The following is a 23,677-nucleotide window of genomic DNA, read 5'->3' as shown; positions in this document are numbered from 1 at the left end:
AGGACTTTTGTAGTACTGAACCACACAAGATACTTAGACCAGCCCAAACTCGTAGGTTGTCTTTACTGCATCAGGTGGTTAAGCGGATCCTAGAACAGTGGGAACCTTTAAAATTGTTTTTCTTTTCAAATTACCTGGAACATCGTCTTATATCCAGCGAGGAAATAAATATTGCTCTTAATAAATTCGAGATAAAAATATTTTATATTTTTTTGGAATGGGTTCTACCTAAATTTGCCGACCTTAACAAATATTTTCAGAGTGAAAAAGTGGTAATTTTAAATTTACACAGTAAGATGGTTACGTATTACAAAGATTTTTTATCAGCTTTTATAGAACAAAACTATATCAATAAAACAGACATTGGTAAAATTGACCCAACTGATGATGCACATTTCCTTCGAATAACAAATCTGTATTTGGGTATTGGGGTTCTTTAGAATATAGATTCTTTAGAGGAACCTGCTAAAATTGCTAAAACTTTCTTCAACGCTGTCGTAATTTTTTAATTGCTGCTTGTCTAGAAATAAAAAAACGGTATAATTTCGAAGATCCTGTGCTAAGTAAGTTGCCCATCTTAACTTTAGATAGTATCAAAAAGGGCAATGAGACCACACTTTTATCGCTGATGAAATCTTTACCTCAAATTTGTGAACTTCAAAACACACATCAACTACAAAAAATTGATGACCAGTGGAGAAAATTACAAATTTACGAAGATCTGCCAGAATCCACGGAAGTTGATGAGTTTTTTATCATCTAAGTCAGGTAAAAGACATTAGTGGAGAATTCATATTCCCCGATTTGTCCAAATTTGCACCAAATGTGCTGTCACTACCGCATTTAAGTACCAGTTGTGAAAGGCAATTTTCAAAGGTGAATTTAATAAAAACTAAGGCAAGAAATAGAATAATAACGGATACGTTAAATGGTCATATGTTATCTTCCCAGAAAGTTCATCTAGAACAAAACTGTTTTAGATTTAATCCTAGTGAAAAAATGTTGAGAAGTATGACGTCAGCCACACTTTATCAGAATAAAGCTGCGACAAAAGAGAAAGAAACTAACGCAGAATCTGAAGACGATGACATAATTTTTGATGAATGTTAACCATATTTTAATTCAAATTTTGTAAAATTTAGGAAATAAATACATTTAAGAATATTTTCAGGATTTTTTTCCCCTTAAACTTTCGACTTCAAAGTAATATTAATTAAACTTTCGAAGGTATAAATATCGACATACAGTACGATAATGTACGATAATTTTAAACAGGCAATGCGATTACTCTCTTTATGACATCTAGCAACACTGCCGGAAAGCACAACTGCACAGGTCGAAAGAATCGATTTTTCATTCTTCTACGGTCACCTGTTCAGGTCGCTTCGCCTAATCGCCTGTGTACCTTTGCCTGCAAACGCTGACATACACGCTACGGTTTACCTGAACAGGTCACCTATTCAGGTAAACCGTTACGTGTATGCCCAGCCTAAGAAGAGAAGGTTTTCTGGATATTTATTTTCTTAATGTTGGCCACACGCGTGACTCCCATCATAGTTGTCAAGAGAAGCTTCGTTTTTTCGCCGCGAGAGTTTACTTGCGTCATCATTCCCGCGTCAAAATCCTTTTTCCCATCGGTTGTCAACCAGTTCGGTTCGCGTCGATATTATTTTTATAATTTGACTTGGATTTAAAATGTCCGAAACCCTGCAACTTAAAGGGACCCTCCTGGGGCACAATGGGTGGGTCACCCAAATCGCCACCAACCCCAAATACCCCGATATGATCTTGTCTTCGTCCAGAGGTAGGTGACGGCATTATCTCGTGTGATTGTAAAAAGTCAAATCCTTAAACATCTCTTTTCCCCTGTGTGATCCCGTATAAATTCCTTTGTAAATCCTAAGTTTAATGTCCAAAGTATGTCTTGACCCAATTATTTTTTAACAGACAAGACTTTAATCGTCTGGAAACTGACCCGTGAAGACACCCAATATGGTGTGCCCCAAAAACGTCTCCACGGACATTCGCATTTTATCTCCGACGTGGTGCTGTCCAGTGATGGTAACTACGCCCTATCTGGATCATGGGACAAAACCTTGCGACTATGGGACTTGGCTGCTGGAAAAACCACCAGGAGATTTGAAGATCACACTAAGGTTTGACCATTTTATTCCTTACCGCACTTTGGGGAGTTGATTTTGATTAATGAAAGAACACTGGATGAAATTTTTATTGATAGAAGTGTTCTTTAATTTTTCATAAATTATATCCTCAAGTAAAACAATATTAATCTTCCATGTTTAACCACAGCTAGAAGATTTTTTGTTTTTATTAATTTGCCTCTGCTGCATCGTCCGAAGAAATCCAATGAGGCTTCCAATGGATAATTTATGAATATAAGTAAGTATATAGCATCGAGAGGTCCCTGAAGAAGATTTGAAATGTTCCTTCCTCTAAATTTCAATGCTGATTTGATGTTTTAAAATCTTATCAGTTATTGCCAGGAAGGAAAGTAAATTGTTATTTCTGGGTGCGGAAGACATTGTAACCAAAATGTCCTCCTCAATCTGAGATAGCACATCATTTTCTGGCAAACTTAAATATGTTTTTTAACTTAAGAAAGTCTATATTGGTATTGCTTACACTTTAGGTAAAAATGCCAAAAGTAAGATTAAAAGTGAGTGTAAATTGTAATCTAACATATACTTTTGTTGTTTAGGATGTTCTGAGTGTTGCTTTCTCAGTTGACAACCGTCAAATTGTTTCTGGTTCGCGGGACAAGACTATCAAGCTGTGGAATACTTTGGCAGAATGCAAATACACCATTCAGGATGAAGGTCACTCTGACTGGGTAAGAGCAAATTTTTTGTGCGTAATTAATCCCTTTTTGTTGGAAAAATTGCTTATTGTAATTTTTCCTGATTTTGGGGGAGAAACTATAATTTGGCTCATGGTAGAAGTTTAGGTCATTTTGCTTAAATTTACCAAGACGAGTCAAGACATTCTGTGTTCTTGGGAGTACAATTTAATATATTGGAAGCAGGTTACTCGTTTTCAACTATGAGATTGAAATTTACCAGGATTTTCATGTTACTTTTAAGAAATATATTTTATATTGATAGACTTAGTAAGGACACATTCAGTTTAACTTGCATTTTATAAAATAATAAATTAAATTTGTTGTTGCTCTGGTATTTTGGAAAATTTACTGTCAGCTTTGTTTTGTTTTCAGTGTTTTGCTTTCTTCTATGTTTATATTTTCATCATGCTAATTATGGCATCTTTTCCTTTGTCCACTTTAGACATTGGTCCAATCAGACCTTGCGATCCTAGAATCTGTTATGTCAATATAGATATTTTGAGTAATTCAGTTGCTTCAAATATTTGTGTGACCTCTCTTTCATTGCTAGGCTTTAAGTTAATAGATTTGCTACAGCTGGACATCATCTCCTATATAGACCCTATTTTTGTAAAGTAATAAATATTAAAACAACTTTCAATAAAAATTATAATAACCTAATAGATAATCCGAATAAAACTGTTACATAATTCAACCACATGTCAATAAGAATGATATTCAAAAGATCTATAAAGTAATAAATGAAGCTGCAAATTGTAGTAAGCAAAAATTTGATAAGAAGGTAACAATATCAATATTTTAGATGAAAAATTATGGCAATGATTATAAGTGTAGGACCAAAAATTGCCAATAAAATACATCTAGTAGTAATTACAAAAATTAAAGTAATACCAGGATTACTCAATATGTTTCTAAGGCCAGTGAGTGAAAATAAACCTATTGAATATAGCTCATCTGGTCTTATTATGTTATGAAGATTATTTGTTTAATGCTTTTGGTGAGGGTTCACAAGTTGATTCTGTTTATACAGATTTTTCAAAAGCGTTCGACAGAGTTAATCATGCGCTTCTACTGGCAAAGCTCCAAGCTTTGGGTTTTGGATCAAATGTTGTTGGCTAAGTGATTATGTGCTGGGTACATCGCAATGTATACGGCTTAATAACTTCTTATCTAGCAGCTTTTCTGTGCCATCTGGCGTTCCTCAGGGGTCACATGTGGGTCCCTTGCTTTTTACAATCTTTGTTAATGATATAGGATTACTTGTAAGAAATTGTGAATTTTTATTATTTGCTGATGATTTGAAATTGTTTTTGTCTATAGATGTTCAATGTCAATTGTTGTCAACAGGATGACTTGCATAATCTCTATGAATGGTGCAACCTTAATGGTTTAGATTTAAATGTTCCAAAGTGTTATTCAATAACTTTTGGAAGAATTCCCTATCTTACATTGTTTGATTATAGTGTAGGTTCCACTATTTACATATGTGGTGTATGGGATCGGGAACTTTTTTGAAAATAACTATTCAGTGTATCGTAAGGACCGAAATCTCGATGCTCTTGGAGTCAAAAGAGGAGGTGGAGTTCTTGTTGTTGTTAGACATGACTTGGCATCTGTTAGGGTTGATTTGAAGGACTTTGAGGTCATACTACCATCTATGGATATTGTGGGTTGCAGGGTGTCTGTAAACAAGTCAAGTGTTTATATTTTTGTTATATATATACCACCAAACTCGCCTTTAGAAAATTACTTGTCTCTCTTTGATTATCATTCCTCTTTTAGGGCAATTCAGAACCAAAATATTTTGTTGTTGGGGGATTTTAATATGAGGTTTGTTTGTAACACTAAACTTGCTGGCCTAAGGGATTTTATGGCGTTTTTGAATCTTTCTCAATTTAACAATGCCCTTAACTGCAACAATAATTTGCTTGATCTAGTTTTCTCCAACTTCCAGTGTTCTGTGGATAGGGACGACCAACCCCTTGTCACTGAGGATGCATATCACCCTGCTATTAATATCTCGTTGAATCTTGTCAAATTCGAGAGTGTAACAGATTTCCCCTCCAACAATGAGAGTCCTAAGTATAATTTTCGGAGGGCTAATTTTCCCTATCTTTACCAGCTTATCTCTGATGTGGATTGGACTTTTATACCCACCCAGTCAGATGTTAATGAGGCAGTTAAAACCTTTTATGACAAAATCCATGAAATTTTTTGTCTAGCTGTTACTCGTTTTCGACCCTCTAATAATAAATACTCATCCTGTGTGGTACACTCATGAAATTAAGAAATTATTAAAATGAAAGTCTAGGCTACATAGGAGATGGCTTCATACCCGGTGCTCTGCTGCTGATGAGGATTTTAGAGCTGCTAGGAGGGTAGTAAAAACAAAAATGGATCTTGCTTATCATGAGTATATATCCAGGACTGAGTCAGCTATTCGGAGTGATCCAAAGCAATTCTGGAGGTTCATTCACCTTAAACAAAACAACTCTCGCATTCCAGGTTCTATGAGCTATAAAGATACCACTGTTATGGGTCCTAAAAGTATTGTAAATGCTTTTTCTGATTTTTTTCAGGAGTGTTTATGTTGAGTCCTCTATTACTCAGCCCAAAGAATTTGATACATATGGTTCAGACAACATTTTGGTCCAATCTTTTGTTGAGGCAGATGTAAGAAAAGCTGTACAGAAGTTATAAAACAAAGAGCAGTTTCTTTGTTTTTTAACTTCTGTAAAGCTCTTTCTGGGTCCTGACCAAATACCTTCATTTCTTTTGCGTGACTGTGCATCGGCCCTGGCTGTACCACTCTTACAAATCTTCAACTTATCACTCAAGACCAATACATTTCTGGAAGAGTGGAAAAGGGCTAAAATATGTCCAGTGTTTAAGAGTGGTGACCATGGCAGAATAGAGAACTACAGACCGGTGTCAATTCTCTCTAATTTTTCGAAGGCCTTTGAGATATGTCTGCACGATAAATTGTCTCCTCAAAAACTAGAATGCAACGTTCTTTCGATAGGTATAGTCTTGACTTGCACGTTTCTTTTAGCAGCTTTAGGAGTTCTCTTAAATTGATTAATTAATTAGTGACTCGTTACTTTAACAGGTTTCTTTAAATTAATTTGTAACTGATTGATTTATGTCTTACTATTATCTAGCTTAAGTTGTATTATTATTAGTTAGTATACCGTTAAATAAATAAACTGAGTAAATAAAACTGAAATAAGAATTAGCAGCTAATAAATGCATTTGCCAAGTTGTTATTGAAAAATGTCTCAAAGAGAGACTTTTGGATCATTTGGTTCAATGTAAAATCTTAAATAAAAACCAATATGGTTTTCGAAAGGGTGCTGTGCTGAGGGTCATTAAAGCTATATTTAGAGCTCTTTGGTTATTTTTTGCTCTCCTCTTGCATATATTAATTAAAATTTAAGTAAATAATAGACGGAAATTCTCTGTAGGGTTACATTTTATTTTTGCTTTAATTGTGTCGATTTCCATATCATTGATTACTTGATATATTTTTTTTATAGTTTCCACTTCTTCACATCTATTATGTAAATGTCAATTTTTTTATTCCTGTAAATTTGATCTTCCATTTAAATAAATAAAGTATTATGGGTAAAGATAAGATTGCTCTTAACACTTAATTCTTACTTCACAGACATAGCATTACTAGCATTCCCATAAGATAAAAACTTAATAATAAACATAAAATTAACAAGCATTGTCCCATTTTATTTTAAAGCTTTTTGGTTAATATCACATCATTTAGTCATTTAGAATCTATTAGCGGATGTTTTCTTATTACTTTTTTGGTTGATATCTCTAGAATTTCCTTTTGTTTATTGAAAATCCTGAATAAACATGGTTGCTGTTTACCTCAAAACTATTAAATAATGGTAAATATTTACGACTAACGAATTCCTTTTACCCAAACACGGCAGGTCTCATGTGTACGTTTCTCACCAAACCATGCCAATCCGATCATCGTCTCAGCTGGCTGGGATCGTATGGTCAAAGTATGGAATTTGACCAACTGCCGCCTAAAGATCAACCACAGCGGACACGCCGGTTATTTGAACACAGTTACAGTTTCCCCGGACGGTTCTCTATGCGCCTCTGGTGGTAAAGACTGCAAAGCCATGCTGTGGGATCTGAATGACGGCAAACACTTGCACACCTTGGACCATAATGATATCATTACAGCCTTGTGCTTCTCACCAAACAGGTAAGGATTATGTGTTGTTTGTTCATGAACAGAAAAAATGCCTGTGGCATAAGAATTTATTTACTTATATTATGATGATAAAACCTCTAACCCCTTGACTCTCCATGGAAGGGTTATGCGGATATGGGACTGATTAAACCAAAACGGCACTACCACATTAACCATATTACTAAAACTTAATAAAAGCTGACGTTTTTTCATCTCTTCCTTACAGATACTGGCTGTGCGCTGCCTTTGGGCCCTCAATCAAAATCTGGGACTTGGAAAGTAAGGAAATGGTGGAGGAGCTCAAACCCGAAGTGGTGAAAGTGGTATCCAAAGCCGAACCCCCACAGTGTTTGTCGCTCGCGTGGTCCACCGACGGTCAAACTTTGTTCGCCGGATACTCCGATAACACGATCAGGGTGTGGCAGGTCAGCGTTAGCTCCCACTAAGTTATTTGTTCTACGCGCGTTCATTTAAAATAATTTAAGGTGACGATGTGTGATAAGTACAAAACTTTTTTAATAAAAAAGTTGTAAGTTGAATTGAGAGGTGGTGTTTTTATTGTATATTTTGTGAGACTGATGGATCTAGGTTTAGGATTTAAGTTAAATAAAATTGTTTTAATTTTTTTTTAATTGGGGCATTTTATTTCTGGTGTGGAGTATTATATTAGTCAAGTCAAAATAAGGTTTGTTCTCAAAAGATATTGTGTTTAAAATCATTTTGATGTAATATACTAGAGAATAATTTGTGCTATTACATCCTATTACTACCGGGTTACTCGATGTGACTGATTCTAAATAATGAGTATCTATTGCCTAGTTTTTAACGATTTGTCGACGACACGCTTGGGTATATCGTATGCACCAGACGATATAGATTCTTCCTTATTTAATACGTGCATAATGTGTCCGCATCCTTTTTTAAACGTATTTGTTTCATTGATTGTTTACCAATAGTCATACCAGGTTTTCATATCAAGAAGCTTTCTTAAACATAATAATCAATAGATCTAATTCGACCCTATTTTCCACAACCTTCTGTTAATAATAGAGGAAGTAGAGTTACCTTATGTCACGGATTGTTACCAAAAAAGCATTGGACAAGATTTTAAATTTGGAATTAGCAACTACTGCAAGTTGGATACATAAAATTACTGAAATTATTGATAATCACCTTGATGACCGACTTATTAATTTTCCAAATATAAGAGAAATTAATGTATAGATGCTATTAATTGTGCCCATGTCTCCATATTAAAACCAAAATGGATGAATACAACAAGTTTTTGTGATTTTTCATGAATTCAGTTATAATATCCCAATGAGCATTGGTGGTTTTAAACGACATTTTTTTATTTTAAAGAAATAATCTAGGCATATATTTAAATAAAAAAACACGGAGGCGAAAAGAAACAAAATAAATGAAAATTCTTAGTGTTTATCAATAGAAAAGACAATTGACGTTCCAATTCCTTCTGTCAAATGTGAGGGAAAATATTAAATATATACCAAGAAACCTAAAACAAATCGAATAAAACGAGTTTAGCCGACGACTGAAATTTAGAATCACCCTTCTCGTCGCGATCGAAGTCGTCATCGTATTGAGATCGAGTCGTGATTTTAGAATCCCAGCCCTAGGTTAAGAATTATAAAAATTTAAAAAAAAAATAGAAATAGCGTCAATTTAAGTGCCATCTCTTAAAAGCAGCTGTTAATAGCCAACATCATATCTATTCCCACTTTAATGCTTAAAAAATTCAACGGAACTACGGTTGTACCATTTTCTCAGGTTATTTAGGAATTAGGAAATGCATCTTCGTCTGCCTAATATTCTACAACAATACGTGTTTCTCTTCGCTATTTTCTTAATTGTGTTTAATATTCCTTCTCGATCTTCCCAGTTCTCGTCATGTCCATCCGATTTATTCAAGATCCTTATATAAGATTAATGCTGCCAATCCATCACTATATTCTTTTTTAACGTCCAGAACTCCATCTCCGTATTCTAACTAAGTTGTAAGTTAAGATCTCTACTGAAAAACACATTTCTTATTCTTTTAAATATGGTTCTGGCTTGTTCATTTTTTTAGTTTGCTCAGTGTAATTATTGACCGATCCTAAGTATTTGTATTTACTGATCTCTGTTAGTTCGTTGATAGGTTTCCTGTTATTGAACTGATTTTGTAATGGTCATAAATTTGGTCTGATATTTTAAGGTATATTCCGTTATCCTTTACTCCCACGTTTCCTCCAGTGGTCTGTATATCAGTTTCTCCGAATAAATAATAGCAGCGATAGTACAAATCCTTGCCTTACATCACCTTGTATTATTACTTTTGAGAGTTCATTATCCACTTTGATATTAGCAGTCTGTAGTGCGCTTTTTTGTGGTCAAGAATCAGATACATTGGTTGATTAATATCAATCTATCTTTGAATCGACACATTAAAGGGTTACCAATTTGGGTTTCTCTAATATCTTGTTCTAATTTCCTAAAAATTCTCTGAAATATTATCTTTAGGAATATTTTGAATGTAGGTATGGTCGCTAGATTGCAATATCTTTTTTGGTTATGCAATTAAAGTCGATGTGACTCCTGTGTTATATATTGTGATAAATAGTTCCACCAATATGCCTATTTTATTTTCTGTGATAAGTTAAATAATTTCGTTGAGTCTTGAAGATTTCTTAGATTTTGCCATTTTTACTGCCTGCATTACTTCTCCTTCTGTTACTGTTAAGCCCAACTTTCTTGCACTATGTCTTGTTGTGTGATCGTCGAATAGTTCATAAATATACTCATTCCAACTTGCTATATTGTTGTCTCATTAGTAGTTTTAAAATTTCGTCAGTCGTCCGTGATTTATGTTTAGGAAAAATTTCTCTATAAAGCTCTGATTTTACTTAGTTCATTGTTAACATTCTTAGTCTATCGATCCCAAATTATTGGTCTTTTAAAATTTAAGGTCGGCAGGCGTTTTTTATTTTGCTGGAATTTCGAGTTCTTAATCGAGCCTTACTATCACAATGAATACTTATAATGTTAATTAAGACAATCAATTTGATTCCTATCAACCTGATTTCTAATATCAGGCAGTTTTTTTTTCGAATATCAGGCAAAAAGTATAAAGTCTAATATCAGGCAGTTTGAAATATGTATTTGACAAAGATATGTGTTTTTAATCACCTTTTCTTCTTCTTGGCAGAACTGTTATTCTATCCGCCTTTTCATTCCATGCGCCCAATGAAATCACTAATAATATCTTTTCATAGTTATAGTTTCATATTACTTAATTTTTTTTGTTGTAACAAATAAAATTTAAAAAAAAACAATAATAATAGAGGGTTTTTTCTGACATGGAATCAAACCCTGGGGCGTATATCTGATACCAATTTTAAAACCTTTTATCCCCTGATGATGGACACCGCTGTGTCCGAAACATGTAGGGAATTTTAAATAACTAAATATTTAATAAATAAGTGGAGGGAGACTGCAGGATTTTCATTTTACCTTAATCTACGACTCTACTGCAAGTATGGACTATTTCTTCACTTTTAAAAAAATTAGATAAAATAAAATAGGGAACTAGAAACTATCACAGTAAAACTTGTTTACGCTATAATAAGCCTTACCAGGTAAAAACCTCTTTATTTTCCTCCTCCTAAATACAGGGTGTTTCTTAACCTATACGCATAAACTTGGGAAATTATTGCTGACGGCAAATAATGACCAATAGGGAAAAAAAAATTTAGTAAAATAGTTTTAGTTACGGAGATAAACGACTTATTAATTAAAATTAAAAAAAACGTAAATTCTCCAAAATAAATGTTTATTTAACTATTATAGTAACTGTTCGAAGTTATTTCCATTACTTTCAATACATAATTGAGCACGCCTAATCCAAGAGTTGCAGACAGCAGCTAATCCAGGTTCTAGTCGAATTTCCTCGGCGGCAGCAAATATCTTTCTTAATTCTTGTTCATTGTCAACTTCGGTTACATACACCAGAGATTTTAGGTGGCCCCAAAAATAAAAGTCAAGCGGATTAAGGTCGGGTGATCGAGGAGGCCATCCAATTGGACCACCTCGGCCTATCCATCGTTCGGGGCACATTCGATCCAAATGCCGTCGCACTGGTCGCGCAAAATGTGGTGGAGCACCATCGTGAAGAAACCACAAATTCTGCCTAATGTGAAGAGGGTCTTCTTCAAGGAGTACCGTCAAATTTTGTCGCAAGAATTGTAAATAAAGAGCACTAGTTAGACGATTATCCAAAATGAAAGGGCCAATAAGTATTCCGTTTTTTTCACATTTACTGAAAATCGTTGTTCAAAGTTTGTTCGCCGAATGGTATGCGGATTTTCAACTGCCCAAAAATGCGTGTTGCGAAAATTGTGAATACCGTTGCGTGTGAAAATTGCTTCATCCGTAGCTAAAATATTCCTGGTAAAGTTTGGGTTTAACTGCTGCTGATGTAACAACCACTCGCAAAAGTTTACTCGAGGCGCATGATCCCTTGGAAGTAAAGCTTGTACCCTTTGGACGTAAAATGGATACAGTAATTCATGCCTTAAAATTCGCCAAACTGTGACTGGTAATAATCAAAATTGCGTTGCAATTGTTCTAGTGCTTATGTCAGGATGCTCTTTGATGATATCTAAAATCAAATTCTCCACATTTAAAATGCGCCTAGGTCTAATGGCTCCACCATGTTGCCCTGGCCTCGGCCGCAAATTTCCAGTTTCTCTACCCCGCTGAATCACACGCAAAAAAGGTTCACGCGACGGATGATACCTATGAGGAAACCTTTGTGCATAAAGATTAGCTGCAGCCCCACTGTTTTGTCTTGATTCCCCGTATGCCAGTAACATGTCCATTAATTCCTCATTTGAAAAATTATGCGGCATAATTTTAATAAAAAACGAAATACGACCACAACTGTATCAACTGATAGCAAAGTAGGTACTACTAAACATAATAAACATCATCTTGGACTTGTTTACTTCTTAATTTGAAAACAAAATTCCACCTAATAAAGTTATTAAATTTTTGTGAAAAAAAAAAGAATTATCTCAGAAACTAAAAATATTTTACTTACATTTTTTTTCACTATTAGTCATTATTTATCATTAGCAATAATTTCCCAAGTTTATGCGTATAGGTTAAGAAACACCCTGTATAACGGCAAATAATTATAACTCTTTAATCAATGCTGTGTCAAGATAATTGGCAGCATTAACTCCTAAACATTACGAGTAATGTAGTTAGTATTACGTGACATAATTTTTATGAATCATGTAACAGTTTCAGGATAAATAAACTAAGGTCTGCAATGCACCACATTTCTTGCGGCACATATATAGCTTACAACATGCTTCTGAAAAGCAAAAATTGAGTCCAATAAGATATTCCCAAAAACAAATTCCATACCTTAACCGTGACTCGATAAGGGTAAAATAAATGATTAATCTGTATAAGGAAGATCCAAGTTCAATGTGATTTGAAAGAGCCCAAATGTGGGATTTAAAGTTCTTTTCACAGTCAATGATTACTACAAGAAACTTGGCTTCAGATCGCCACCCAATGGAGATATCAGAATGAAGCTTTCTGTCACTCCTAAAAGATAAAATAGTTTCTTTGACTGGTTTAACACAAGGAGATTGGAATCACACCAAGACTTTTAAATATCCAGAATAGTTCACTTTAGTAGTCACAAAGTCAGTACAGTGTACACAAATAACATAAATTTGCCAATAATCCTTATAGGTGTAAGATCATTGATAAAAGTAAGGAACAAAACAGCAGCCAGAATAATTGATCCCTGGGGAACTCGCTTAGCGAACGAAAAGCTTAGAAAAATTGCACAAAATCGAAATAAGCCTGTAATTATGCAGCTCTGTTGGATCGCCCCTTTTTTAAAAACAGGGATGACTCTGGCGGTTTTCCAACAACTTGGAAAAACACCAGGTTCAATACATTTCTTGAATATAAAAAGAAGTTGATTGGAAAAAACATGTGTGCAATCCTTTACAACAAACTTGGAATGAGTCAATACCTGCAGTTCATTTTTCAATTTTTTTTTCAGTCCATCATCATATTCAATTTAGTAAAACATTTTTCCAGAAAAACAGGATCAATATTGATGGAGTTACTAGGTTCTGCATAAACACTTTGAAATAATCTATCCCCATCTTTTAAGTACCAGGTGTTCGGGATTTATCCTTGTTCATCTGTATAAATGACCAAAACTATCATTATTGATTTTTTTGATAAATCCTTGATACACAGAGTTTATTTAATTCTTAAGTATTGTTCTATAGGCTTTAAAATTATTGTAATCATAATTTGAACTGTACTTTTATACCTTATTTATCTATATCACTATGTAAGTGATTATTGAAGTGATATACAAACTAAAAAAGAAGGGCTTTTGTCTTATATCCCTATTTCTCTCCTATAAATGATTGATGATAGCTATAAAATTTAAAACTAAATCAATCCAGACCGAATGAAATATTCTAAATCAATTTTACTGTACTGTTGTTAGAAAGTTAACTAAAGATCTTGTCCTTAAAATTGATCAATTAACATTTTTACAAAATTCCTATGTAGAGGAAACATTTTTAAGCAGTCATACTGATGTGATTTGTGAGTCTTTCTTATAGAGAACCATCATTTTAGAGCTATATCTTTGCTACCTACTTTAATAAAATTAATAGGAAAAGTAGTAAAAACGAATGGATCCAATACAGGTTTCAAAAGAATATGTGACCACATAGTGACAAAGGGTTCCATCCTGAGCTCAATATTCTTTTTAATATATCTTGAAGACTTGCTAAATTAAGGTAAGTCACAAGGATAAGATTAATGATTTAAATTTGATCAAAATCTAGTGTCATGTAAACTTCTTGTGCTTTAACATTAAAAAAGGCCAAGGTTTGGGAATTGAAATAGATAATAAACCAAAATTCATGAAACATTTTAAATTTAAATAAAAAGATTGCTATGGGTGGATATGTTGTAAACTTACTGGGAGTTGGGTAGATCTACAGCAAAAACAACTTATCATGTACTGGAGGAAGCATGTCTTCATGATGGAATAGTTTTTCGGGGCAACTGTTTAAGAGACTTGTTTGTATGAAGTAAATAGTTTTTTAGGTTGTGAAATAAATGTGTGAGATATTCAAAAAGTGGCATTCATACACTTGAAAAATAAGCTTAAAAAATGATTTGCCTTAGTTACAAGATCTCAAAAAAATATTTAGGATAAAAGTTAACTGGGGTTGGCCCATAATAAAATTAATTCATGTTGAATGAGCCACACTATCTTTGCATCTTTTTTTACTTTAATTCATCAGTTCTGAAAAGTACTCGTCTCAAATTTTTAGCCACCCTTGAAAAATGTTTTATACCTTATAAATTGTAACATATATCCATTATACTTACCTAAATACTAATGTACTATCAACTTATTGGGTCACATTCAATAATACTTATAAATTTTACTTCTTAGGAGAAATAACCTTTATATTTTACCACTTCTATTAAAAAAAAAAAAAACATTTCCCACCTAAGATCTACACCTTAAATTTGTAACTAATAACTTTATGCTGCTGGGCTCTTCTTGGGTTTCAAGTAAAAGTACATCCCCATCAAGCCACAGAAGGTGTAAGTGGCGATGGCAACCTAAAATTATCGAAAAAATTAAAATTTGATTATGCAACAGACCAATGAATCTCACGTTAGCCCGTCCCCTGAGGGTCATAGTGTTGAAATGTTTGGATAAACCTTTTAGGTTGGTCGCCTCTGGAGGGTCTGCGTGTCCTGACATATTTTTTCTAAAAATTTCGTATTTTATTCGTTTTTTAAAAAATTATAAGAGAGAAACTTACATTTGGAATTTCGAGCAGCACCTACAGCTTGATTTTGACAAGTGACATTTAGTCACATTGACAGTGATCAGTGACAGTCAAATGCAATTTACGTCGTTGCCAACTCTTTTTCTAGACTTGGAGCTTATAGGGTAATCACACGAACTTAACACTTACACGTGTTTTAGTTCGGCCTTGACTTAATGCATATGCGACCACTGACTGGTGGCCGCCATTTTTATAGTAGTTGTGTCCTTTTGATGTTTTGAGTTGTCACTCTGAACATTTTCAGTGTTGCCAATAAAAAATTACTAAATAATAATAAATGAAGTTGACGACGCTGACGTGTGACTTGTCACGTCACTGTCAAATTAACAAATTTATTTTTTTTATTGACATTGTTTTTAAACCATCACTGGGATTCCAAAATCACGCACTAAAATCTCGAACCGATCACTCGATATGACTTCGATGACTATGATATGACTATGATTCTAAATAACATTCTCAATTGTGAGTATAGCGGATTGCCTGGTTTTTGGCGATTAGTAAACGACACGCTTGGTTATATGAGCCGATTTTCAGCGTGGAATGGTTCTTAGTTGGTATAACCACCGTCTATAGATTACAACTTGTACAACAATAATTGTAATCTATAGACGGTGGTATAACGAACTTAATAAATAAACCTGGACTCACAGAACACAAGTATACAGAGAAGTGGTGGTTGCATAGAAACTGATCGAAATTCTTCTGACAAACCTGCTAGCGTCCTCTCGCTTGGCAACGGAAACTCTTGTAACTAACTTAACAGTTTGACGTAACTAGTTGGACCAATTAAAATGGTAGAAAGGCGTGGGCAAATTATGGCGGGAAATTTCAAATTTCGTTTAATAAGAAATCTCTTATTATTTAGTCGCAATATCCAAAGCAAACACCTAACCATAAAGGTTACTTTTTGATTAGGTGTTAGCATCAGATATTGATCAGGATAAAATAAAATTCTTCAGCTTTATTTCACATATCTAAATAAATGAATGTACTCCAATAATCAGTTAACAATAGTGTACATTTGTACCACAACATATCACCAATTTCAAAATGGAAATAAAACAATGTTTTTCTTTAATACATTTATTATTTAATTTGCCTAAAAAATAATTACTTAAAAATATATAATAATAAATAAAATAAAACTAAAATTTTATACAGAATATACACTCATTTATTTTAACAAATATTAGATAAATTAGAATTAATCTAAAAATGTTTAAAAGTATTTTGTCAGAACTGAACTATGCCAACCCAAACAGATTAGAAAATATTGTGAAGATTTTTGTTTCATTTTCTTAACATGCATGTAAAGACATTACCATTAAGTTAATAATATCCCTATTTTAATAACATAAACAGATTCAACAGATTAAGGATAATAATAAATTAATAATAAATGTTTTTTATTTGCAAAAATATAATACATAAAATATTTATAAGTGTAGTATAAAACTATACATGCAAATAAAAGGCTAACAAATTCAAATTTCTACAGTTCAGATTCTAGTCTTGTGTCAACATAGTGACCCAATAGAAAAGGAACATTTTATAAGGTCGATTACCAACACATGAGATCGTATGTTGTATGTGCCAACAGATTTGCTTCTACTAATGTATATGATTGTAGAATGTCGATGTCCTAAAGTATTTTCGTATTTAAACGTAACATTGTTAATATGCTTCCAATCATTACATCGAGATGAACAATTAAAGATTGCGTTAAAAGTGAAAAACAAACAATAGGTATAATAAGAAACACATTTTGTTGTCGAAGAGTATAATAATCATTTTCTCTCAAGAGTTTCTCCATCCTTTAAATTATTAATAAAAAACTTTTTATTTAAATTTCTTGTTTTTATTTCACAGCTGGACTTTCTATAACTTATAGAAGCTGATGAGAAATGATAATTTTTCTTTTGGAAAACTTTTAATCCTTTACGAGTCCACAACACACGCATTTCTTTTGTTAAAACTGCTCTTAATGATGAAAATTATGAAATCAGATTCTAGTATCTAGATTGTCTGACTTATGTCACACTTTCTCCGATTTTTCAATTTTTGAAGGCTATACTCGTAAAAAACATTTCTTAAACCCGAACCCATATTTTGAATGTAAAGTGTACTTTTGTATCAAGCAAGTATCACTTTTGCTTGTTCATCACGATTTGTGCACAAATCATTTTGTTGATGGTAATAAATATAAATGATAATAAGATTCAAGTAAAAAATCTGTGATTGGGTCGACGCCATGGAGATTGAACCGATTCAGACATTTTGAGCGTGTATTAAAATTCAAAAGGATTTTTTTTCGTACAAAAGTAAGTATCTTGTATTTCGAGATATTAAAATCTAATTTATTATCAGTGCGCCATAAACCAACACACTCCAAATCACTTAGCAAATAATAACAATCACTTAGGTTTACGATAGATAGTAAAACATATAATAAAAGTCCTTGCAAAAATATATTATCTTGCGTCCTGCAGGTAGCTGTTAACTAAGGCGATGAAATCTGATGAATACCATATCTTTTAAGTTTTTTTTAAAAGAAGCTTTATGATCTAAGTGATCAAAAGCCTTAGAAAAGTCTAATTAAATTATGTACCTGGACCCGCTTGTCCAATACTTATGCGATATATTGACTTATGAGCGTCAAATTTGTAACTCTGATATTCCTTTTAAAAATCCAAGTCTTTTGAGGTAATTAATTTTTTCTACTACCTTAGCAAAGTAGTTTATTGTTTTCTACTACCATTTTATGTATGGCAATTGGTATGTAGTTTTCAATAGACTCATGGTCTTCATCCTTAAAAACAGAGCATACGGGTGTCTCTTTCCACAGTTCATAATTTTTTTTTTTGACAAACAGCTTCACTTTTTGACGGGAAATGATGGGCTGCCGCCAGACCACAGATGTATCTAGCTCCGCATACATCCGCATATAGTGCGGAGCTATATAGATCTGTGGCCAGACGTACATTTATATTTACGTCACGGTATTACGATTAACATTTCTTAATCTGTTACAGGTGAATTTTGAAGTATTACACGCACGAAAATGTGAATTCGTATTTAAAAAAGAACCCGCTTCTGACTCGGATGAGATAAGAACTGCATGACTGACTTCGGCAAAAGAACTTACGATATTTTACGGATCATATTGGATTCTCAATTGTGAATAAATACATTATCTTTTTTTTAAATTGCCATTTTATTACAGTCCTAAGATTGCAAAATCCAACTCGATATCATTTCTGAGTATGTCATTGTAAAGACGAGAAAAATTATAGTTATAAATAAATTCATATAATTAATAAAATTATATGATTTTTGACGAACAGACTCTCTAAAACTTATATTTTTTCTAAACAGATAAGGCAGAGTAAAGGGCATCTTGATTGACAATTGACAAATCATCTTGGCAAGTTTACATTCAGCACTACAACACACCAAGTCCAATAGCCTATTAGACTGATTCAATAATATGTTATTGTATTGCTCAAAATAAAAAAAGGCAAATGTTTATTAACAGTGGAATATTAGATTCATCTGATTGTGGATAAAATTGCTTCAGATGGTTCAGGAGCTGTGGAATATCATCTGCATATCGAAATTTTGACATAAAACGGAACCTATCTCAACGGATTGAGAATATAACAACAAATTTCGTATTTAATTGGTTTTTTTTAAAAATTACAAGAGAAACTTACGCGTTAAATAAAGTATATTTACATTGACAGTGAAATAATATTTATATCGTAGTCTTTTTCTAGACCTGGAGCTTATAGCGTTTTCTACTTATTAATTTAGTTTTATTAATGTCATTAGCAAGTAAAATTAAAAAGGAACTTTTCTGAAGGTTTATAGAATAAGACAATAAGAGCCCACATTTATGATAAAATATACTTTATTTTCTCTAATATACAAATTATGTCACAATTCTCAAAATGTACACAATATAGTCTTTATACATACATAAATACCTTAGGAAACTTCTTTATATATACAGCTAGTAGGTTATTGTAAAAATAGAATGATTCGGTCAGACATCATGTACCATTCATAGACAATAAATTAATCATAAATTACGGTTAATAGAAAAGGAAAAAACATTTATTTAGTCCGTCCATCAATTGCTCTACAAAAAAATAAATTTTTATTATTATTTGTACTTGTGCTACACTAAACTGCTCGCCCCAAGCAACTCGCCCTGCCCGCTTAAACTCGGCGAGTTTCCCTTAGAACTCCCGTAAACCTTTGTGCTATATCCAGAATCGTTATTCGTGTCTCTATCAATCGTGTCATGGGGGTTCTCCAGGACCCTAGTGTCCCCGAAATTTGGATCTAGCATCCTGGAAGAACCCTCAATGGGGTTTTTTGACTCTGGATAACCCTTGGAACTTTCCAGAACTCGCAGCTTCGCTAGGCGGGCGCTCATCGAATGCTCGTAGAATTTATTGGGGTTCGGCAGCTCGTCCTCGTAGTAATGGGCGTGGTACGCCGGGTCATTGTAACGCATTTCCGGCTGATAGGGATTAATAGGATCATATTTGCTTGTACTGGGCTGAGCATGTAGTTGGCTGGGGTACGCTTTGTATGAGTTCGGATATCTGTAAAAAAAGTCAATTTAAAAAAATAAGTCAAATCCATATCAATTCTTAATCTTGTTGGTTGCCTATTATTATTCCATAAAAATAATAAGGAAAATTTCTTACGACCAACGAGGATCCAACAGATAGACTTACCTCACATCTGTAGGTTCTTGGATATTAACTATGGGCTCGATGTAACGACTTGCTGAGTCGACCATCGTTTGCTCCACAGTAGCCGGACTGTAGACTCCGCTTCTGCTTCTTGGATTGGTCACTTCGTTCGGTACGTTTTCGTAGTGGCCCAGTCTGATTGCTCCTGGTGGTTGCCCCAAGGGAACCTACAAGATAAGAACCGTAAAAATAAATAGAGGGTAGAATTGACTGACGCTTACTGGGACCAAATTAGAATCCCCCATGGGACCTTTTCTCGAAGGCATCCTAAGAGGTCCGTCTTCATCGTCGCTACTTTCGCTATTGTTTCCATCGTTATGGGCGCTATGTTGGTGCTGTTGCTGAATTCTAGCCACTAATTCTTTGACCGAGGGTCGTGGGCCTTGGGGATTAACTTCCTCAGTATCATCTAGTTCGTCCATACTTCTAAAAAAAACTTTTTATGTATTAAGAAATAAATACAGGCGACCTAATTTAAACATTCTGTGTTATCTAAATGGTCCCCCAGTGTGGGCAAATAACATGAGAAGCAAGAATTCTTGTTTGTAATTTAGATAATAAAAGGTTTTAAATTTATTAGGTGGTCGTGTGTTTTAGAGGAAATATACAGATAAGGCGTTCAAGGTAAAGAAACCATTTTATTATATTGAATAAAGACATCATTGTTTTTTTTTAGGCCTTGTTACAATAAAATGGAATAATCTTTTCAAATTTTTTTCCATTAAATTTATATTCAAAAAAGGATAAATTAAATTTACCTGGTAGCTTGTAAATGTGACTTTTCAGCCTTATCAAGCATCTCTAAGCTCCTGGACCTAGACAACTGAGGCTCCTGCTCCTTATGAAGGTTAGGCGTTCTCTCGGAGCGTCTGGCATGTGCACCCCTACAAATCCTTTGCTCCAATCCAGCCACTTTTTGCCCTAAACGCACCTAAATTAAAAAAGAAACACATTAATTCCCTTAATATCAAGGTGAGAAGTTCATCATACTTGCGCCCTTTGTAATTCCCGCTTGTCCCGTTCGATTTTCGCTTCCAAATGTCGAAACAAGGGAGCGCAGTAGCACGTGTAGCCCACGCCTACTGGACCTTTACAGATGTTCCCTGCCAAGTCCAGGTAATATTGTTCACCTTTTTTTAAGGGTTCTGGAGGTAAAGAGTCCAAATTTGGGGATGGAAATGCCTCCGGGTCTGGATAGTAGTGGCAACCATAAGGGGACCATTTATTGTTGTTCCCGCTGCCGCTGGTGGGAGGTGGTTTAGTGGGGGTTGTGGATTCTACTATGGAAATATCCACTACATCTGAAAATTTTATGTTATATCATTTTTCCTTTAATGCTCTAGGGAAAATCATGTCCGGAAATAACGCAAAGAGTGAAATTAGCCTTGGCTGCTTTTGGAGAACTAAAGTACTGTTAAAATATTGTCAACGCCGCGAATATTGGTTTATTTGGGTGGAAGTTGGACTTGAACACATGTTTGTTCTATGTCCTTTCATTTCATGTCCTTCTAAACCCAGACCCCTTCGCACCCTTAGGGCCAGTATTATTAAACTATTTTGACAGATAGCTTAAAGTTAACTTGTGGAATAACGTCACATGTCACAGTTAAGTTCAAAATATAGAAGTTAACTTTATCGGGTGGATGGAGTATCACTTAAAGATAACTTTATAAAAAATTCTGGTTTTTGACATATATTCTGCCAATAATTTAGAACATAACCTAACACTGAAAAAGCTTGTATTCCTCGACATATAGATGGCGAAAACGAATATCTGTCCTCGAGACTACCGGACTGTCAAGCATCTGATATGTCATATTAATAATGACACCATTTTTTATACTTTTTAGCTTGTACAGGCTTTCTTTTTAGAAGTATATCTACGGCCAAGTAAACCAAAATAAAAACACGAAAAATTCATCTTTTGACAGTAGCACATGGCGCTAATGTCTCAAAGACGAATAAGAAGAAATGGGACGTTTATAAAACTGACATTTTATAACTAAGGGTAACTTGATGGTTAAAGTTAGAGTTAACTTTTGTAAAATATTTACAATACCGGCCCTTAGGTGGTAATTGGCTTATCCTATTCACGCCGGTGTCCAGGCCGGATGATACCGGATGCAGTCTAGGAGAAGCAGTACTATGCCCCGAAACTGATAATCCCTATCCTCCCAATACAGTGGGGTGTGGGCGTGAAAGATTGAAATAGAATCCCTCGCTCAGTATACAGAGTGTCCCAAAAGTGATGAATCAAACTCAAACAGAGGATAGAGGGAGTCATGTTCAATCAAAATCACCCCCTATGTTGTTATGCAATTGTAAATAGTTTAAAAGTTATAGCCATTTTTATGTATTTTTTAAATTCAAGCACACTGTCAAATAAAAGCTTATAAAAAATTATTCATTGGATTAAACAATGCGTTTTTTTGTTTCGTTTTACCTAGAAGTGATGTACCTTTCTAATAAAAATATTTTTTTAAATATTACTTTTCAAAAGAGCTAAAAAAAAATTTCTTTTTGGACTTTTTACAACTTTAAAAATAAGTACACTTAACTTTGATGCCATTTTATTCTCAAAAATGTAAGACATAAGAGTGACCCTGTAGCTTAAAAACTTCTACGTTTCATACCGATTCCAGCAAGGCATGACTTAAATACATTATTTCTTATTGGCTAATTAAATTTTGAGTTTTTCAAAAAAGAGGCAAAAAAGAATTTTATGGCTAAATCAATATTTATCAATTTTTTAAAATAAATAATTGTGTTTTGTTGGGTTGGTGGATTGCAATAAGGTACAAAAAACATTAGAAAATGGTTTATTGTTTTACATGATAGTTTTGCTATCATTTACAATAAGTGTTCAAAATGTCGGCCGCGAAATCTAATGCATAACCTACATCGGCGTATAAAATTTCTCTTAATCATTCTGAATTAACGTTCATTTTGGGTAATTAATCTAGTTGCTGTAACTATTTGGTGGCGTAGCTCTTCCTCATTACGATTTTCCCTGGCGCATACCAACTCCTTAAAGTACCCCCATAGAAAAAAATTAATTGGATTGAGGTCGGGGGAGCGCGGTGGCCAACGAATTGTACCTCCCCGTCCAATCCAACGATCAAGGTAGGCCTCATTTAAAAACTGTCTCACCTGAAGGCTGTAATGGGCGGGCGCTCCATCGTGCTGCAGCCACATTGATTTACGAATATTTAATGGAATATCCTGAAGTAAAACAGGTAAGTCTTCTTCCAAAAATCCCCTATAGATTTCACCATTTAATCTGGCTGATAGTTCAAACGGCCCAATTAATGAACCGTTAAGAATGCCACTCCACATGTTCACACTAAATTGATGTTGAAAGCGGTCATTTCTAACAATTCTAGGGTTAAAATATGCCCAGTGGTGTAAATTGTGAATATTAAATATTCTCGCCCTCTGAAAACTAGATTCGTCTGACCATAAAATTTTGTTAAAAAATTGTGGATCCTGCCTATTACGATGAAGCATTTCTCTACAAAATTCCACCCTCTTGTCATAATCACCCGGTAATAGATCTTGAGCCCGTTGTACATGATAGGGATGCAACTGGTTTCTTCGTAGAATGCGGTGTACTGGTGTTCTCGGAATACCAGACCGTCTTGATATGCGGCGAACACTAGTTGAAGGTTCCTCTAATGCCATTTCAATGATGTCATCTTCTGCCTCAGCATTTTCATCAGGTCTTCCTATTCTGCGAGGATTTCCAGAAATCTGCCCCTCCACGTATGCGTTATGCACTCGTTGAAACACCCTGTAGTCAGGATATCGTTCACGATCAGGAAATCGTTTACAATATTCTCTTTCAGCCGCTCGAGCGTTTCCATGACAAAATCCATAAACATAATGCATTTCTGCATACTCACGGACG

At 34.1% G+C, this 23,677-nt stretch overlaps 2 protein-coding genes and 2 long non-coding RNA genes across 9 annotated transcripts in view; 2 read left to right on the top strand and 2 right to left on the bottom strand.

Moving 5' to 3' along the window:
- Positions 1 to 15,090, bottom strand: part of LOC126735054 (uncharacterized) — a 29,376-nt gene extending 14,286 nt beyond the window's left edge. For 2 of the 3 annotated variants that reach the window (XR_007660269.1, XR_007660268.1), the window contains exons 1-3: positions 14,975 to 15,044; positions 14,824 to 14,920; positions 14,529 to 14,768 (exon numbers count right to left, since the gene is read on the bottom strand). This is a non-coding gene — a long non-coding RNA (uncharacterized LOC126735054). Of the gene's footprint in view, positions 1 to 14,528; positions 14,769 to 14,823; positions 14,921 to 14,974 lie in introns of all 3 variants that reach the window. The other variant, XR_007660263.1, reaches the window with a different exon arrangement.
- LOC126735051 (guanine nucleotide-binding protein subunit beta-like protein) lies at positions 1,616 to 7,625 on the top strand. The gene is made up of 5 exons (XM_050438936.1): positions 1,616 to 1,804; positions 1,948 to 2,156; positions 2,720 to 2,851; positions 6,811 to 7,094; positions 7,309 to 7,625. The coding sequence occupies exons 1-5, from the start codon at positions 1,696 to 1,698 to the stop codon at positions 7,526 to 7,528; spliced, it is 954 nt and encodes a 317-aa protein (XP_050294893.1). The 5' UTR covers positions 1,616 to 1,695; the 3' UTR covers positions 7,529 to 7,625.
- Positions 15,091 to 16,483: 1,393 nt separating the features above from the next.
- LOC126738922 (uncharacterized) lies at positions 16,484 to 18,210 on the top strand. Its single transcript, XR_007661482.1, has 2 exons — positions 16,484 to 17,325; positions 18,037 to 18,210. It is a non-coding gene; the product is annotated as an uncharacterized LOC126738922 (long non-coding RNA).
- Positions 18,211 to 18,896: 686 nt separating this feature from the next.
- Positions 18,897 to 23,677, bottom strand: part of LOC126736573 (ankyrin repeat domain-containing protein 6) — a 138,249-nt gene continuing 133,468 nt past the window's right edge. For all 4 annotated transcript variants that reach the window (XM_050440975.1, XM_050440994.1, XM_050441004.1 and 1 more), the window contains exons 5-9: positions 20,761 to 21,071; positions 20,529 to 20,701; positions 19,992 to 20,196; positions 19,753 to 19,937; positions 18,897 to 19,617 (exon numbers count right to left, since the gene is read on the bottom strand). In XM_050440975.1, the coding sequence (XP_050296932.1) occupies positions 19,185 to 19,617; positions 19,753 to 19,937; positions 19,992 to 20,196; positions 20,529 to 20,701; positions 20,761 to 21,071 (1,307 nt within the window). In that variant the 3' untranslated portion in view covers positions 18,897 to 19,184. The remainder of the gene's footprint in view (positions 19,618 to 19,752; positions 19,938 to 19,991; positions 20,197 to 20,528; positions 20,702 to 20,760; positions 21,072 to 23,677) is intronic.

This window comes from Anthonomus grandis, chromosome 1 (assembly GCF_022605725.1).
Source record: "Anthonomus grandis grandis chromosome 1, icAntGran1.3, whole genome shotgun sequence".
Lineage (NCBI taxonomy): Eukaryota > Metazoa > Arthropoda > Insecta > Coleoptera > Curculionidae > Anthonomus > Anthonomus grandis.
The sequence above is the reverse complement of the archived record's forward strand: the minus strand, read 5'-3'. Positions and strand labels throughout refer to the sequence as shown.